The sequence below is a fragment of the Tetrao urogallus genome, assembly GCF_951394365.1.
Source record: "Tetrao urogallus genome assembly, chromosome: 6".
In the NCBI taxonomy this organism is placed as follows: domain Eukaryota; kingdom Metazoa; phylum Chordata; class Aves; order Galliformes; family Phasianidae; genus Tetrao; species Tetrao urogallus.
The window spans coordinates 27,489,494-27,507,946 of NC_136819.1; the positions used below are offsets into that span (position 1 = coordinate 27,489,494).

The 18,453-nt window shown below is 37.7% G+C and overlaps 1 protein-coding gene across 1 annotated transcript in view; it reads left to right on the forward strand.

Annotated features, from left to right (window-relative positions):
• MAP3K9 (mitogen-activated protein kinase kinase kinase 9) overlaps window positions 1-18,453 on the forward strand; it is a gene marked incomplete at both ends in the record, with an annotated part of 43,007 nt that overhangs the window by 14,007 nt on the left and 10,547 nt on the right. Inside the window, 3 exons of the mRNA XM_079536899.1 lie at window positions 7,536-7,716; window positions 14,315-14,463; window positions 17,371-17,546. Coding sequence (XP_079393025.1) covers window positions 7,536-7,716; window positions 14,315-14,463; window positions 17,371-17,546 — 506 coding nt within the window. The remainder of the gene's footprint in view (window positions 1-7,535; window positions 7,717-14,314; window positions 14,464-17,370; window positions 17,547-18,453) is intronic.

Here is an 18,453-nt window from a genome sequence, read left to right on the forward strand (position 1 = left end):
GGAGCAGATTGCTCATTATCTGGATACTTGGGAAGCAAAGCTGTGCACGCTGACTGTGGAAGGTACAGCTGAAATTACAATTTAAATTTTGGCAAGCCACTGCAGTACAAGATTTTGGAGTGAGTGTTTGAAATCCTTTCCCAAAAGCTCAGTTCTCTGGATGCGTTTGTACTGCCAATAGGATTTAATAATTAAACAAAATAAATACCCAGCAATCTTAGTTCCTTGTCCCTCTTCCAATGACACTGCTTTTTTGTCAGCCAAACTACAGACTTATTAGCTATCTTCTGACTCTTGAGACCATGCAGCTCAGAGAATGCAACAATCTGAAGAAATATACTAAGGCTGTCCTTTTCTCTAGTTGTGTGATACGCACTTCCCTCCCCCCATGCCATCCAAGCTGAAATTTATCTTGGGAAGTTTTGCTTATTCATAGGAGGGGAGAGTGGGACTGGAACAATCATAGGAAGTTCAGTGAAGACATCCTCTTCTATGCAAAAGCATTTTAATTTCATCTGTATGTACTTTTCTTGTTCAAATAAGGATTGTTCAAGAGCCGTGGAGCTATACTGAATGCTTGCTATTACTGTAGTACTTTCTAAATAAGAGACTTGAAGATTTGACAGATGACTTGTGTTTCTTTAGAGTACAGTGGAATTTTCTAACTTTTTTTTCAGATAAAAATAAAGATAAAAAGTTGTATTTGGACCATGCAGGGCATGAAAAATACTCGTCATTTTTTCCTCAATTGGTCTCCAGAATAAAAATAAAACTACATTGAAATGAACATTAAAGCCTTCCAGTAGCTGAAAATGTTCGGACTGAATATAGATCAGTAAGACAGTTAAGACTTGGATAAAGTGAAGTTCTACCTAGATTGTAAGGAAAAGATTGCAAAAACATTTTAAACTGAAATTGGCTGCTCTAACTCTGAAATTCCAACGTGCGTGTGCCAGGGAGGAAAATGAAATACAAGAGTAGTATTTAACTTCTGTGTTCATGGATCCTCTGCTCAGAAGGGAGTTCTTCAGAAAGTGCCTTCTGAGCTGATCTGGTTTGGATAACTGTATTCTGGAAAACAAGAATACACACATTTGAAAACACACAAGGTCGAGTGAAGAGCTTTTGTTCAAAACAAGGTTTCATGTAATGAATTGGCATTTTCTGCTGTGCGCTAAGTGAGAGACTGGATTGGATCCTTTAACACTGATCAGATGTCTTCCCCTCTGGTATACTTTCAGCTTCATGCAGCCTTTAACTGACTTCTAATAGTTATGTAAGGCTTTTTTTGGGGGGGTGTAAATTAGGAATTTCCGTTGGAAAAGAGGTCAGAATATCCTGTTTCCTTCAATTCTTGCACTTGAGGACACTTCTCTCTGTTAGGGAGAAGTTTTATGGCAGTGCTTCCTTATGGGGATGTGGATTGCCCTTAAATCATTCAGTGGAAAATCTTGCAGCTTTCAAACTAAAACTTTGGTCAGGTTTTGTGCATTAGAAGATCTCAGAATGAAACAGCATGGTTTTCCTTAAAGATTTTACTCTGTTCATTTCTTTCTTAAAAACTCTTATCTGGCATTTGATGGACTCAATATCTGATATTTCTTGTAGCTCGTGAGTTATCTTCATAGAGGAGGCGAATGGTTTGAAGCTTATCTGTTATCGGATAGAATTTTTTTTTTTTTTTTTTTTTTTTTTTTGCATTTTGGAAAGTGGAAGCCATAGTGATCTATTCTGTTTGCATGATAGAGCAAGAAATAAAATGTGTCCACTATCCCCACTCGCAGTGAGTGCTCAGCTGCAGCAGAAGTCTTTTACGTTCCAGCTATTACAGGATAAGCATTAGTTCCCATTTGTAGCTGCTTGCTGACCTTTACTGCTGTCAAAAACAGTGATCATAGAGTAACAGTGAGTCAGATATGCATAGATGAGTGAAGGCTTGTGGGGGGGAGGGGGAAAATGCAGTTACTAGGCAGTTGTATAGGTGTTTGAGTTTCTCTGAAGTGATGGGAACATCTAACTGCAGAAAAAAATTCATGGTACTATTTTGAGAATGTCTCTACTCTGAGTAAATAGCTCTAATTTTTTCTATGTAGATTTAAATTCCTCTGCTTTTTTTTTCCTTCAGCCTTGGAGTTCTTAAGCAGTGATCTTCTCAATTTACAACCTAACAAAATAGGAATAGATATAGTGAAACCGTGAGAATAAAGGAAAATCTAGCATGAACCCAGATGGATGTGGGAAACTAGGAAATAAACTTCATTAAGTCTTTGCAAGAAGTTAGATGGCTACTTAACAATTTAACTATAATAGTTTAATAGTTCAGCATCAAGTAAAATAACAGATTACATCCTGATTTATAACCTTTCCTTGCTAGTGTTACCCACCCACCATTACTGCTGCCACCTTGATCTTAGACTGTGTAACCAGATGATTGTGCCTCTAAAGAAGACAGTACAGCACAGAATTCAAACCTGTCAGCAGCACTGTTAATTGCAGGCATCTTTTCAACAGGTATGAAGACTTAACAGAGATAACTTCAAAATATAACAGTGGCTCACACAGCTTAGTGTTGTTTTATCACTAGTTAATAGTTCTGTTGTTTTGTGATCTGTTGTCTTTATTGGACAAAAACTACTTGCGAGTAGTTTTTTGCGAGTATAAATGTGAGGTCATCAGTCAGCCTTTTAATCAGTGATAATCCCAGTGTATCATAGACAACAAACCCAGCTTTCCTCTCTGCCCTCAGAGTAGAGATCCTGGTTTTCTAGACTCCTTCCTTATTTCTTCCTGTATGTTTTTGATTCTCATTGTATACTCAAGTCCTCATTTCTTTTTTAACCTCCCTTCAGTTAATGATTGTCAGCCATTCCCATCAGACTTAATGTTCATTAATGTATAATCAATGAATATATGGATGCTATAACTAAGAAATGTACAAGAAAGTTAGGCTAAACAGGTTATCACACTAAAGAAGAATGGACAGAAGGCTTACCCTTATCCTGGGCTCGCTGAGAAGACTCCAAGGGGAGCCATCTCCAAAAGAGATCCTTCCCCACTGGCAGTCAGCTCTTAATTGGTGTTGGAGAGGTGGAGCCAGGCTTCACCCCTTCCGGCAGCACGGATGAATTGCCTTCACTTCTGCTCCCATGGCTGACACGTTGCTTGCCTCAGGTGGTAAATCAGAGGTTCAGGCTGTAAATTTAGCTAGTAAATTTTTATTCTTTGGAGTCAACTGTAAGCTGGACCATGAAAGAAACTATTTGTTGATTTCTCTCCTGTTTCTTAATAATATGCACTGGGGAGGGGAGCAGGAAGTTGTTGATAGAGCTGTGTCATGAAATAATGAGTGGCGACGAGTTTGGTTAGCTATTGTGGCAACATGGGGGAATGTTACTTTTCTTGTTCAGTCTTAATGAGTTTTATCTCAAGTCAGGATTTTTCTGTTTTCTGAGTGTGTAGGAGACCCTTATTTTTCTATCTTCATTTCTAAAAATGTGATATTTTTTACAATGAATGATCATCCTATAATAGATCTCCTGGAGCACTCTGCTTTTGAAGCGATAATGAACTTCAGCATAATTGAAGGTGAGTTCTGTTCAGCACTTCCAGAAATCAGAAGAAGAGATGACATAGCCATATTTACAATATATATTTTTTACTATATTTCGTCTTATGGTCAAAACTAGGTGACAGTGAAGAGCCACTTCCTACCAGTTCTTTGGTGTTATGGGTGCAGGTTAAAATATTTATTTTGTCCTATGTGGTACCAAGGACAGTTCTATTTAAGACTAATGTAGCAACAGTACTATTCTGATCTAGATTTGCTGTCCTCCTAATAGAACAATATATTTCTGGAAACTTTAATTAAAAGAATTTCAGAGCACTGACAAAATTTTGCAGCTATGAGTATATAGATTTTCACCGGATGGCTCTCTGATGTTCCAGCAGCCGTTGAGGAGAGATTCACATGGTTTGAGTGTGAAACTTGACACAGGTGTGCCTCTGGTCGTAAGAGGTCTCTTTAGAGAGTAATTTGGGTATGTATATTAGATTTAGGCTTCAAATCTCTTTTTGGAGAGACTGTCACTTCAGGTAATGGTGGGAGCCTGGGAAGACTGCTGTCTAGGATGATGTGAGTTTGTTTCATTCAAGCCAACTTTTACTGTTATCATCTGTGGGGATAGAGAAGGGATGGAGTGTGAAGGTGACAAAATCCCTCTTTTCAATGTGTGAAGCTATGGGAGGTGTGCATCTCTTTCATGTTTGCAAGACAGAACTTAGTCTCTACGAAAATGTTCATCATCTGCCTTCCACCTTTCTCTGGTTTTACAGTTTATGGCAGAGTTGAAACCTGACTAGCATTTAATTGGTATGTTTTTAATTTGTGTATCTTCAGAATCCATTTACACTTCTGTTGTGTCTGGTCAGAACCAACCACTGTTATGTTGAACTAGTGCAGTGTTCAGTAAGAAAACTAGCAGCTTTAAGTTTTGATATTTTCTGTGCGAAAATGAATACAAAATAGTCCTAGATATGTATAATCCGCGTATTAAACATGGTAGTGAAAATTCGTGAGTTGCCAGTAAAACTTTAATATTCTAACATGAAACTCCACATTTAGTACTGTCCTTAAAGGTCGCATTAGACCAAAGCAGTCTTAACTCTGTCCTTTTAGCTGTTAATCTTGCACTATCTCGTGCACCATGGAGCAAGCATGCTGAAAAGTACTGAAAACAATAAAAGGCAGGTGTTCTTAGCTCTAGCAATACATAGTTCATTGACTTGCTGTCATGTCAGACAGAATGACTGGACACTGCACCAGAGTCCCGTCAAATGGTCTTTGTATTTATTCCACTTTACAGTTTTCTTCCTGTTAGTCTGTCTGTTGTCAAACCAATAAATGTTAACTCATTACCTAACTCACCTCTGTGTGATGCAAACTTTTCCCTGTATGCCAGGCAACTTTCTCACAAGAGACTGATGTCGAGGTATCCTCGGTGCTTCTTGTAAGGGACAAAAGGTATTCTTAAAGAGCAACTGAGAATCTCAACAGGAATTTTTATTTCTGAGAGAGAAGTCTGGTCTTCATTACCTACATAAGAGGAGGCCCAGCATTTAATTTGTATCTTCTCATCTGTCTATCTCAGCTGTAAAGTGTCATGGTTGCCTGTTGTCTTTCAGGACTGGCATTTTGCTGACTCTTAAGAAGTTAAACAGTGGGACTGGATCATGAGCAGTAATGATTCTTCAGTCCTTGTAATGAAGTTAATACTAAAATCCTGGTAGTGCAAATGACATACCTAAGTGATGTGCATTTGTCTTCATGACTGCCTCATCAAGGGCAGATGTTGCTAGGAGCTAATAGGGTCTATTTGGATCCATTCTTGTTCTCTCAACTGGGACACCTTGCGATATAGAAGGGCTGGCTTGCTGGGCAGGATTCATCTGAGCTATAATGAATTCCTCCCTGTCAAGCACTTATTTTCTGAAGGACAAGTTCAAAGGAATAGTTCAGGAATATATGCAAATTTATGTAGTGCTTCTGAGTTATTATTCTTATCAGTACACGTTCCATGAGATATCCCTCACCTAAAGTTGCTACAACTTGTTTTAAACCTCCATGCTTTGCTTTGCTACACTTTAGGCAACAAACATGGTGTTGGTGATTTGCTGCTAATCACCAGGTAGGCTAGCTGGGTTTTTGGTATAGATGCTCTCTCTGGATGTTTCTGTTGACTTCTTAAAAATAACTGTATCTGGCAACAGTTCTGCTCCAAGTGGTCACATCTATTTGCAGATGATGGCAAGGTAAGTAAGTTAACTCTGCAACTGCTGCAAGTATGGGGAGTATCTTATCTGTGTTGCAATTTGTGCTAGATTCTAGTAAGTGCAGAAGATGTGGTACTTGCAGAAGAGGACTTGCATTAAAAGTTTTAAATGGGAGGCAATAACTGGTTATGTATCAAGCTCACAAGAAAGCGGCATTTCACTCTTGCAGATCAGTATGGAGTGTGTGTTGTCCTAGCAACCTGGCTTGTGTTCACTATAAAGGAGGTTAAGGGGGAAAGTGAAAGGAATTGATATTTCACCTATTTACAAGATACTTCATTGAAAACTGAATGAGTACAGGAGAGAGAGTTGAGGCTTCGGGCTTGGAAATCTGACAGATAGGCTAGAGAGATTCTTGACAGTCAGAAGTGAGCCTGTTGGTACTGACCGCGGTGAGGAGAACTGTTTCAGATACTAGAGAGAGCTTTAATTCTTAAAATTAACTTATGTAATTTGAGGTTGCAGAGTTCATTATTATGGGGAAATAAGAGGGGAACCAAGGATGTAACTAAGGAATTAAGGACTTGAAGTAAATGCAGCTCTTTTATTGTCCTTCTCTGTGGCCTTTTGTTATGTTAATTTGTCTTACAGCCTATATCTGACAAAAGGACCAGTTTATGGATACAAAAGGTCTGTGTAAGTACTAATTATTTTCTTAGCTCTACGATAGAGAAAGGTAATTAGATTTAGATAATCTCTTTCGAGGAAGGTCTGTAAAGCCAAACTGTGATATTTGGCCCCTTGTCCTGCTATTGAGCTGACTCGCACCGTATGATCTGCTTTGTGGAGTGCAGGTTATCTTGTTGCTTGTGCTCCTGGATGGAAGTGAAAACATGCCCCATACCCATGGTTTTCTTTGTTTGCTTTGGAGTTTTTCTTTATTTTTACAACATCACCATAACTCTATTGTTGTTTTTAAATTTAAAATTCATATTATTTCTGCTGATTATTTAGGCGCAATCAGTATGTTGTAGAAGAAAAAGAGCATGAGACTTAGGAAAGTTGTTCACTCTTGCAATCAGGAGACTTGCTGAGAATTTCTATTAACAATTCTTCAGCTGCTAGAAATAATAATAGAAAAAGTAAGCTGGAAGATGAGGGCTGAACAAAGCTTGCTTCCGTTCCTCTGTGTCTTGTGGTTCTTTTGTTCCTCGCTGAAGTTTGAGGGAGGAGAGTTGATGAAGTTTTGGTCTGGGCATGTTATCAATGTTCACCGATCTTTATTTTAGTTAGGAATTAAGAAAAAGCATATGTAGAGTTTGTGCTCTTAATGTATTTACTCAAGGGGTATATCAGCCTATGGGTGTATCTGGATTAAAAAAAAAAGTCCTCTAAGCAGTTCAAGAAAACAATTCTATTACTGGCTTGCTGAGAGAGGATTAATTAGGAAATGTCTTCCCTTATCTGGATTTCTAGATGTTACAGTGGTTCACTTCCTCTTAGTAGAGGAATATACAGAGTAACACTAGTTACTATATTAAATAGTTTTGTTTGTTCTCTGAGGTTTTAGATTTGAAGTTATTTGCTAGACAGTTTTTCACTTATCTCATGACAAGATTAGCTTGAAATGACATGTAACAAGATGAGTTATTTGAATAACTAAAAGTCAGGAAGAATCTTGAATTTTGAGAGATCTTCAGTAAGACCTTTTTACATAAATACTAGTCTTACTTTGCATACTTTTTATCCCCTTTCCTTTTCTCCAGTACTGATACTCGAAAAGGTGGAAAATGGAGATCTGAGCAACAAGATATTGAAGATCACGGATTTCGGCTTGGCCAGGGAATGGCATAAAACTACCAAAATGAGTGCAGCTGGGACATATGCCTGGATGGCTCCTGAGGTCATCCGCTCCTCCATGTTCTCCAAAGGCAGCGATGTGTGGAGGTATTGATTTGGCATTAAGTGTTTGGATACTGAAGACCTGCTAGGAAATGTATTTCGTTTGAGAATGAGTGATGAAGCAAATGTTAAAATTCTGGGGTTAAGAAAACCGTCCACTGGCTTTCCATGAACTTGACTTTGAGACTACTTTGGTATTAATTGTAAACGCTTTTTCCCTGTAGAAATTTGTGGATCACCTCCTGTGTGCTTCCAAATTTTTGTTGTTCCTTGCATTTACCTTCAGATCATCCTAGGATTCATAGCCTCCATTTCACTATTGGCTATCATAAAGACATAAAACTGAGATGTGAAGTACTTAAAGTTGCTGATTTATTTTTTTTTTTTTAAGATTTCCCAAGATTAAGATTACTTAATTTTGATTGTAATTTGTCACAATGCATATGTGCACAATTACACAGTACTTCACGAAGTTCTCCCTGCAGTTTTAGCTTGAGCACAATGTTTTTTTCACTTTCATAATGAGCTCATGAATTATTTATAACTTCCTACTCTTTCTGCATAAAACAACACATCTCTTCTGCAGGTCAGTCTGAGTATGTGATCAATGAGTAGTAATTTGTGTGCATTGTCTTTTCCGTTTAGGAACTGTGATTTTTGAGAATAGGAACTACTTTGGTGGATAGGAACTGCTTTGATAAGGATCGGCCCATAGAAAAAAGTAGAGTTTGATTATGTCTCTTAAGTGAATTAAATCCAGAATTCAGTAAACAGCTCATTGTTGTCCTAGGATAATGACATTTCTGGATACTGTGAGACACAAATTTGTACTAAAAATCTGAAACAAAGTAGGTAGAATTTTGTTTTCCTGCATGGGGCGGAGGTATTGAAATGTTGAATTGACCAGGTCTTTAGAGCCATAAAAATCTCTCATTAATTATCAGTGCTCCCATGAAGTATGTGCATGCTGTGAAATATGCCAGGAGGAAGAAATATTCCAGCTGGAAGAATTATGTGGTTGTTACAGAAGATATTTGGTGCGGAGTTCTTATTTTCCTTATCTAGTTATGCAGAATAGATAGATAATTTATTTCCTTTTATGCATAAATGTGAGCTTGTTCTGCACATATTGGTATGGATTGACTTAAGACTATCATTAAATGTGCAAACCCCTATTAGTAATCTGAGAGGAACTGTGAAATAACTAGGCTTTTACTCTGAGTGAATTCTGGCAGAAATTACAAACTGACAGTACTGGTTTGTATTTTTTCTCCTCTGAAACAGTGCCAGGAATTGCCTTTAAGGGCAGGAGGGAGGAAGGAAGAAGGAAAGCTGGAAACAATTCCTCTGTGACTGTAACTTTACTAGTCTGTGCGTACTGAACAGATCACAAGATGTTTTGCTCCAATAAGGCCTCATTTAAAAAAAAAAAAAAAAAAAAAAAAAAAAAAGGGAATTTTAAGGGTCAGTTTAGTCTTTCTGTGAGGGTAATTTAAGAGCCTCGATATCTGTGCGAAAATATCAGTCTGGTAATTGACTAACTTAGACTGTAAATCATGTGTAAATATTTCTCAGCTTCTCAGAAGTAAATTTCTAAAATTTTCGTCACTTTATAGTGATTTCTTTATAGTTAGCAGTCTTTCATTGAACACAGGTTGAATTCCTCTCAGTACTTTTCCTTAAGCAGGGTAGTCATCACTGAAAGTGCTATGATATATTGTTTCTGGGTAAGCCCTCTTCTGAGATGGCCAAAACCTCAAATCATACTGAAATAAGCTGAAAAAGACATGGTGTTTGCAGCATCTATGTAGATGCTTGCCAGCATAGTCACTGCCACTGGGTCAGTGACTAAGCACTTGATTTTTGTGAAGGCAGCAGTGCACGTATGTTATAAATCCTTTCCCCACCCATGGACACAACTTGAAATTGTGAACAGAATGAAATTTTAAAATCCTGTTTGATTTGATTCTTGTCCACTTCAGCCTCTTGGTTAATCACTGGTGTTGAGGGTGCTTTCTGACTGATAAAAGACCTTCTAGTTAGTCTGTGTACCATCAACAAGACTGGAATATTTCTGTCCCTAACAATCACAGCACTTTTTATCTCAACACTTTTGTTGAAAAGCTTGTTAGAATAATACTACTGGCTGAACTGTTGCCCAGCTTTTCAACAAGAATCTTATTGTGTATCTGTTTCCTCTGCACAAATGCAGGTAGCTGCTGAAGAAGGTGCTTGCCAACACTGAAATTTCCTGAATCGGTCTTTTATTCTGTCATAAATAATGTATTTGTACAATTCCTTTCAATAATGTATGAAACTCTTAAAAACAGCAACAACAGCAAAAATCCCCATTCTACAGAAGTACCAGCAAAGAACGTGAGAAGGCAGAGGAACACTCCCGTGTGTTGATGTCTACCACTACTATCACCATGGTCTTGGCTACTGTAAAGCTTGTTGACAATAATAGCACTTTGAGAATCTTGCTAGTTATAGTCTGTCTTGCTATGAAAGTTGTTGTGCCTCACCCATGAATTTTAGGTGTATAACAGAAACCTTGTGCTTATGTTGCACAGAGGACAAAAGCTACCATTTTGTTTAAGTGTCAGACAGTACCTGTAAGTCTAGCGATATGCTTGAGAGGAGAGTTAGGAATCCATTTTGGATTCTTGGGGATGAAAATGAAGTGCAGATATGACAGTTTATCCAGCATTGCACAGCAAGCTGATGTTTGTAGGAATCAAATTCAAATTTCCATGCCATTTAAATTTTTTGTTTACTACCAACTTCATGTTTGACCTGTGCAGCTTAAAAGAAAGTAGTGTTGTCATCATATGAAGAAGATAAGGCGCAACATTACAGCCTTCATTTGAGTTCTTAAGGTTCCTCAATTCAGATTCATCTTAGAATTATCTACTCTGAGACCAGTCAAATAATTAGGAATTGAATCTCTATTTGGGAATGGAATACCAAAGCTAACAAAAAAGACCTGATTAGCAGATCAAGTTATTTCATGCATTCAGTGATGTAGATACTTTGGTCGCTGGAATACTTCATTTGAATCCATTGCTGGCAAGCACTTTCATCCTCACCTGACTGCTTGCAGGCTTCTGTAGACTTCTGTGTGGAATGAAGCACTGGCAAGATACCAATTCCTGGCAGATAACGGTTGACTAACAATACTGTTAGAAATTCATGTGAGAAAATCATACGTAACTGACGGTTGTGAAATAACTACATGTAAACTCTGGAACTACCAGTTGAATAATGTGCAGAAGTACTGTTAATTACCATTAAAAATTTAACTAAGTTCAATTTTTTTTTTGTCCTAGCAAGAGTAATATTCTAGTTTCTGTTGCTGCTGGTGTCTCCATGGTGTGTTGATAGTGGCTTTATTATAGAAGGTGCTGCACCAAGGGCAGTGCAGAATAGGAACCTACGGTGGAAATGCCATTGAACAATAATAGCGAGAGGAATTTAGTGGTTTTTTTTTTTTTTTAAAGTTCACAGATTGGCAAGGGAGGTGGCAAAATCATATCTGAAATCCTGCAGACCTCCAGCCTCCTCCTTCCACAGAATCCAACGTGTAAGATTGAACCTGATGTTAAATGGCTTAAGGGATTACTGGATCACTGGGAAATGCTTAATTATTCAGTGTCAGTTGACTTGAACACAGGGTGTATATCACGTGGTTCATTTTGTAATTAAAGTCCAAAAACTACTAGTGGATGCTGGAAAAATAAATGAGCTTTCCTCCCAGTTGAGAATAAGCGCAACTCGTTGATTCTTTCTTCCCAGGCCCTTTTCATGGAAATCTCTGTTCTTTTGCTTTATAATTCATTATAATCCTTCGCTAGAGAATGAATGGAGAATACTCTTCTCAGCAGCCCCTCTCTTGTTGCTTAGTCACTTGGGATGATCTTTGTTAAAATGACACTAGTTATGTGAAAGCAGTATTCTCAGCCTAGTTAGCTAGACTAGACTGGCTAGTTAGCTCAGTGACTACAAGTCAGCTAATAGGCACAAAGGGATGCCATTAGGTTCTCCAAGAAACAAACCGTGCTTTCCTGCAATATGTATGTCTTGTGTCATATTAAAAAAAAATAAATGGACAGATCTATATTTAATCTTAAATATATATATACATATGCCCTGTATAAGAAATGTTTTGAGCAAATCAGTAGCGTTTTCCTAACAATTCCATGAGGGGAAGTATCTAATTCCTGCCTTATTCAGAACAAGTGGTAAAGTAATAGGACAGTCTACCAAAGAGTTAACTTTTGATATCAAAACTCTGAAAGCTCTCAACTCTGAAGAGTATCGTGAACAATCAGCGTTAAATAGGACAAGTCCTGTATTCATTCAGCCCAGTATTCATTTTCTTTCAGTGTGCCTTTTATGCATCCTTGGAGGTCAAAAAGAAAATCTGAAGTCTTTAAACTCCTGTTTCTGTTTTTCAAGTGAGGCAATTATTGCAGTAAGAAATGATGGAAAGAAACAGTTGATGGGACATTATAATATGAAAAGTGTGAATTATATAGGAAAAAATTCAAAAGGTTGTGTAGATGGAAAAGTGGTCTTTTGTTTTTAAAACGTAGGCTATATTAGCAGTAAAGATGGAATCCTTAGCAACTCACATTTATTTCATGTTTAAATAGGAAAAGTTATCAGTAAGAGTTTCCAACTTGGGTGACTGCAGTTACAAGGAAAAGGTCTTGGTAGAGGTGGGATGGGGAGATGGCAAAAATAGATTGTGGTGATGAAAAATGATTACTTCCAAATGGGTAGAGCAAATGACACTTTGAGCCATGAAGAATAGATGCATATTTTAGATACCAAGGTTACTGTTTCATGGGACAGCTATTCAGGGAGCTTTTAGGAGGAAAAGCTCTTGGTCTTCAGGTGTGCTTAGGAGGCCTTCAAGATAGTGCAGTGTGCCAGTTGTTAAAAAAATACATGCTTTGGCTTAATGTCTTTGCAAGAGCAGTGACGAAGTCTGGTAGAGTAGTGCTCTAATCTGAAGGAGAATAGTAACAGTATTGAGATATTCTGCTTAAAAAAATCAAAAAGAGTGGTTGCACAACTTCATGATGGTCAAGGTGGATCTCTTAAGGAAGCTACATGGAAATGCAGAGCAAATGGATAGGAAATGACACCATGAAAGTAGCTGTGAAACAGTGGGTCATCTTCAGTGGTGCAGATTTTTATGAGCACAGCATGCAGGCAATGTCCATTGTGGCAAAAATGCATAGTTAGTAGTGGTGGCTATGTTGAAAAATAGTGTTTTATAGCTGAAAATTTACTCAAACAGTGTATGATTATGTTCTTTGTATCTGTATTAGTCTCTGTGGATATAAATAGGAGGCATTAACTTCAAGAGTGACCTACATAAAACCAAATATCCTGAGGTAGCTTTACTTTTAAAAATTAATGTATTGCTGTTGACTGATGGTGTCCAATTTGACTTGGATGGTTTACTGTATCATATCCTGAACTCAAGAAAATGAAGTTACCATGTTATATGAACAAGATTTTTGCTGTTGTGCAAAGGTTACTTAAAGATGTAAGGCAGGGCTCCTGACTGCTTCAGGTGCAGTTTTGGACTAGTCAGAGAAATGATTACAATTCATGGTTAGTCCTTAATTTAATCAGATGTTGTAAAGAAATGAAGACATTCAGGTAATGGGATTGATTTTTTTAGGACTGGTTTTTACAGAAGTCTCATTTCCTTTGTTTTTAAACCGAAGCAAAGTTAGAAACTGTAAAAGTATGAAGATTTTCTGTGCTGTTATTGGGTTTAAAACTGACTGATGAGGGGATCAGTATGTTAGTAATGGATTTTTCCTTTTTGACCATGGGATTCAAGAGGAAGAATCTGCTGCGTTATGTTACTTAACAGCCTCTGTCCTCTTATAATTGCTATCACCATCAAATAAGAAAAATTCCCAGTTTTATTGCTTGATATTACTTAATCTTATTTCTTGATATTCATATCATAAATCCAGAATTAGGAATGTAGAAGTTAGGATTGTTGGATTACTGTGTGATAATTTCACTGGAGTTCTTGATGAAATGTTAGCAGTTGAGAAAAGAGAGACTGATACACAGCTTTTTATGAACAAATACCCCTCAGGTGACCTTTATTTGCCCCTCACATTTCAGTTCTCATTCTTACTCTGATAAGAAGCTTTTTCTTTACATTCCTCTATTGCAATGTAGTCAAATATTAATTCTAAAGTTCCCGCAGGTTATCTGTCTAGTTCATGTGTAACATATATGGATGATAAAAGAACAAAAAATGGTTTTTCAAGTGAACCTGTTCAATATCCTTAAAGATTTCCCAAATTTATCAACAAAGATATTTTGCATTTTTGAATGTCAACGTAGATGTTAGTACTCTTCCAAAAATATTTTAATTTACACACTGGGGTTACTTTGTTTTCATTATATTAAAAAAAAAAAAAAAAAAAAAAAAGAGGTGTAACAAAGAACTTTTGCCAGTTTGACAGCCACAATTAACTTATCCAGAAAATATGTGAATTCTTCGGTATACCAGAGGCACCCGGATAGGCTTACATGCTGTCAACTTGCTTTACCAAGGATGCATTAAAATCAGGCACTTACATTCTTTTCCCTTTCCTGTTAGTTATGGCGTGCTGCTTTGGGAGCTGCTAACAGGGGAAGTGCCATTCCGAGGAATTGATGGTCTTGCAGTAGCCTACGGTGTTGCCATGAATAAACTTGCTCTTCCAATCCCTTCCACGTGTCCAGAGCCTTTTGCCAAACTAATGGAAGGTAAGCCAGCTCTAGTGTGAGTATGGTTAGAACATTGTATGCTGTTCCTAGAGTGCTGTTTAGCATTGCCTCCTGGTGTTGGTTTTGATACCTAAGAGCATAAATTACTCAGATGGATTTTTTGATGCTGCAAATTACTGTGGGGCTTCAGTATAGCTGTTTATGTGCTGTAACAGTTATTCTGTTACAACAGTAATATATGAAATTCCCATCCATTTTTTACTATGTGGGCTATTGTTGTCATCATCTAGCTTGTTTTCTTGTAGCGAAAATGCACTGACACCAAGATTTGACATATATTGATATAGTTTAAAACCTTCAACTTGTTTTGGAGGTTGTAGCTTGAATACCTTGCTGGCCACTGTCAGGATAATTTGGAATCGTAGTGTCACAGATATCGAATGCTGAACTTAGGTTTTGTGGCCTTTGGAGGTGTTTTTAGCCCTCAGAAAGGAATTTTTATGCAAGAAAATGTTTCTGGTGGATTTTTCTGCTCTTGGAATATTTTTTCAGCTATGCTTTCTGTAGATGACAGGCTTCAGTTAAATTAAAGTAGAAAATCTCAGGTATTGTTTTGCAAAAAAAAAAAAAAAAAAGGTGGTATGCTGGACAGTAAACAGCAACAGAGTTGCAGGTGTATTAAATTGGAAGAAATGTTAAACAGGAAACTGCAACTGAAACCAGTTTATGAAAGATTAGAGCACAGTGTTTTGCCATCGTGGTTTGTTTTGGCGTGGCTCCCTAAAACAAGGGACCCTGAATTTCTTAAATGTAAGTGGTCTATCTGCTGATAGCGTTAAAAATAATGCCTTCTTCCTGGGAAAGTTGGATAGAGGCGCGTGGCCTGTGCTTGAACCCAGGAGCACAGGGGTAAGGACCCTTGGCTCTGAAATGCTAGGCTTCTCCATGTGCAGGGAGAATCAGAGAACAAAGGAACAGTTACTTTCTGCCCCTTCACTAGAACTGTTTTTCAGGCTATTTCCCATCTCTGTGAACTCTTGTTTCCTTAATGCTTCTTTTGCTTTTGAATTACTCCTCTGGTGGTCGTCAGTGAGAAAACAAAGCTGAACTTTACCTTTTCACAGAAAAGATTTGTATGTTTCAACTGTCCTCATTAGTGCAAATAATGGCAGATCTAGGACTGGAGGGAAAAAAAAAAAGCCAGGGGCCACCTGCATAGTTATCCTGCTCATTCATTCATGCATTTGGCTGGCCACAGCATTTTGTTTTACTTTGGGTCATGTTTGCTTTGCCATGCTTAAAACCTGTGCTAGTGGGGCAGAGATTATGCCACTGTCAGTCCAGCTGTATCACCCATTGCTGCTAATTGGTCAGCAGCAGCGGGGGACCTTCAGAGCACTTTTAACATCCTTAATTCTCTGTTTTGGTAAGAGAAACAATTTGAAATCCACAAAGACAAATGTGTTCCAGCTTATGCCTCCCGGAACTTGATCAAATGCTTAAATACCATCTTGGTATCAGCAGTTTCAAAAACAAAGCTCCCAAATGCCAAATGTCAGTAACAGTAAAATCAAAGCAGAGAAAAGATCTGCAAAAAGAAGCCTCAGCAGTTGCACAGATTTTGTGAAATTTTATTTATTTTTTAATCACAGATGCTCCTTGATGTATTTCAATCCTTAAAACAGATTAAGTGAATGCTTTTTAGGACATCACTAGAGATTTTTAAGAACAGTACTGCTCTTCTTCCCCAGCAGTAAAGTCTAGGAAACTTTTGAACATTTATATTATTCTTGCTTCTTAATGCGGCAATTTATGTCTCAAACGTAGTGATCGTTCTTAGCAATGGTAGTATGAGTGTATTGAGAAAGACCCACATATTAGTGTCTTCCACTTGGACACAAAAGCTGTTGTCCATAGCTTTCAGAAATGTTAGAATGTTAAATCTCCTGTTTGGTTCTTGTCAAAGTTTGACGTGCAGTTATCTTGCAGTACTAAAAAGAGTAAGGATACGTGTTGAAGAATAACCTGTGTAAGTGCCAGTATTGGAAAATATAGAATGAGCAAAATATGTTTTCTGCAGGAGTTAAAATAATGGTGAGGTCAGAGAGGATGGAATGGGTAATAATTTCACACTCAGAAGCACTGCTAAGCCAAATTCTTTCATTTAGTAACTTTTAAAAACATGATTTTGATTTCGTAGATTGTGATGTTACTCTGGAGTGTTTTCTTTTTCCATTTGTTTTCAATGTTCAGCTTCCCTCGCTGTAAGAGGAAGAACCTTTTCATACCATCACAAATTGAATTGCCCTTTGTGGTAATAAGGGTACCTAAAATTCTGTATAGCTCTGTGATTGGTTAAGTGAGTGCATTGGACTGTTTAATGAAAAATCTTACCTGTGGTTTCTCATAAAAGCAATTGGGGGGGGAGCGGGGGGGGAGAAGCCTTATTAAACAAATTTCTCACAGTAACAAACAAAAAAAACCTTTAAAAATAAGAAAACTCTAAATGTACTGTCTGTTTTCATAATCTACTTGAATCCTGTGTTTTCAGTCACAGTGCCCAGTATTTTACCCAAGTATGCTCAGGCTGCTTTGCAGGAGAGTTTTTCTGTTCTGTGGAAGAGATTCATAATGACTCAGCTTAGCTTTAGAAGGGGCTCTAATACATACCTTTCACAGCGACCGGTAGCTCTGCAGTGTAAATGTGTTAAAGGAATTGTGTATAGGCATCTTACTTGCATGTGCTCACAAAGTACAGATGATAGTTTAAAAATTCCACACTTGGTTTATGATAACACAATAGTCAATGAAAGAGAGAAATGGGAGACAGAGTAACACAGTGTACGTGCCATTCTCAGCCACTGGGGATCAGTAAAGTACCTCTCATCATCTCCAGCCTTCTTACTAAGAGATGCTTAATAGTTGCTTGTCTTTGTCCTGTTCTAGATTGTTGGAACCCTGACCCACACTCACGACCTTCCTTTGCCAGTATCCTAGGCCATCTCACCGCTATAGAAGAGTCTGGTTTCTTTGAAATGCCCAAAGATTCCTTCCATTCCCTTCAGGAAGACTGGAAACAAGAGATCCAAGAGATGTTTGATCAGCTCAGAGCCAAAGAAAAGGTAAGTAGAGAAAAACAGTCCTTGCTTGTGTTCTTCTTGTGTTTGATAGAGTACTTCCTATTCAGGGATCATATTTTAGGGCATCTCAGAATTAATTTTGCACATGCTTTGCTTCAGCTTTTAGTAAGTCCCTGAGTAAATGGGAGTTATGATGCATGCTGGGGTAGATTCATAAGTAAAATAAACATCTGCATCTTTACCAGCATGCTGCTCTAATGTTGTAGTGAGCATAATGTCCATTATACACTATGCTGAATTATCTTTGTTTAATACATCTGGTAACTATTTCACTGCCATTGTCATAACTGAGAAGCCCAGCAATAATTGTTAACATTAAAAATAAGAGAGAGAGCTTCAGACTATACACTTCTGCAAAAATCTCTAATTTCTGTCAGGTTTGTATCTTCAAGGTAGTGTTCAGGGCTGTGGGTGCAGTTAAAGGGGATAAAATATAATAAACACGAGTACTACCAAGGGAATAATCCAACAACTGTTTAATTAAAATTTGCCTGGTAAACAGCAGGGAATGAAGACCCTAACAGGAATAAAAGGAACAATGACCATCAGTTAAGTGACAAGAATCGGAGTCTTATTCTTCAAGCATACTGCCAGAAACAAAGCAGTTTGCTACATCTGGATAAGGTCCTTACAGACATTACAGATGTTGGTACGAAGTACTGCAGTTATTCACTGAGGTGGTAGTTTTTTGAGTTGACTGCCTCTCACACAGAAGTAAATTCATAATAAATAGCCAACTTGATTTTGGCTCAGAAGTTGGGTTTAGAAGACAGAGAAAAAGAGGATATCTTGTGTACAGGGATAAGTCCTACAATGGTTTGTAAAGCATTTTCTCTGCATGTATTATAGCAGCTTTTGGAGGAAAAAAGGAAGAGCTGATGGACATTAC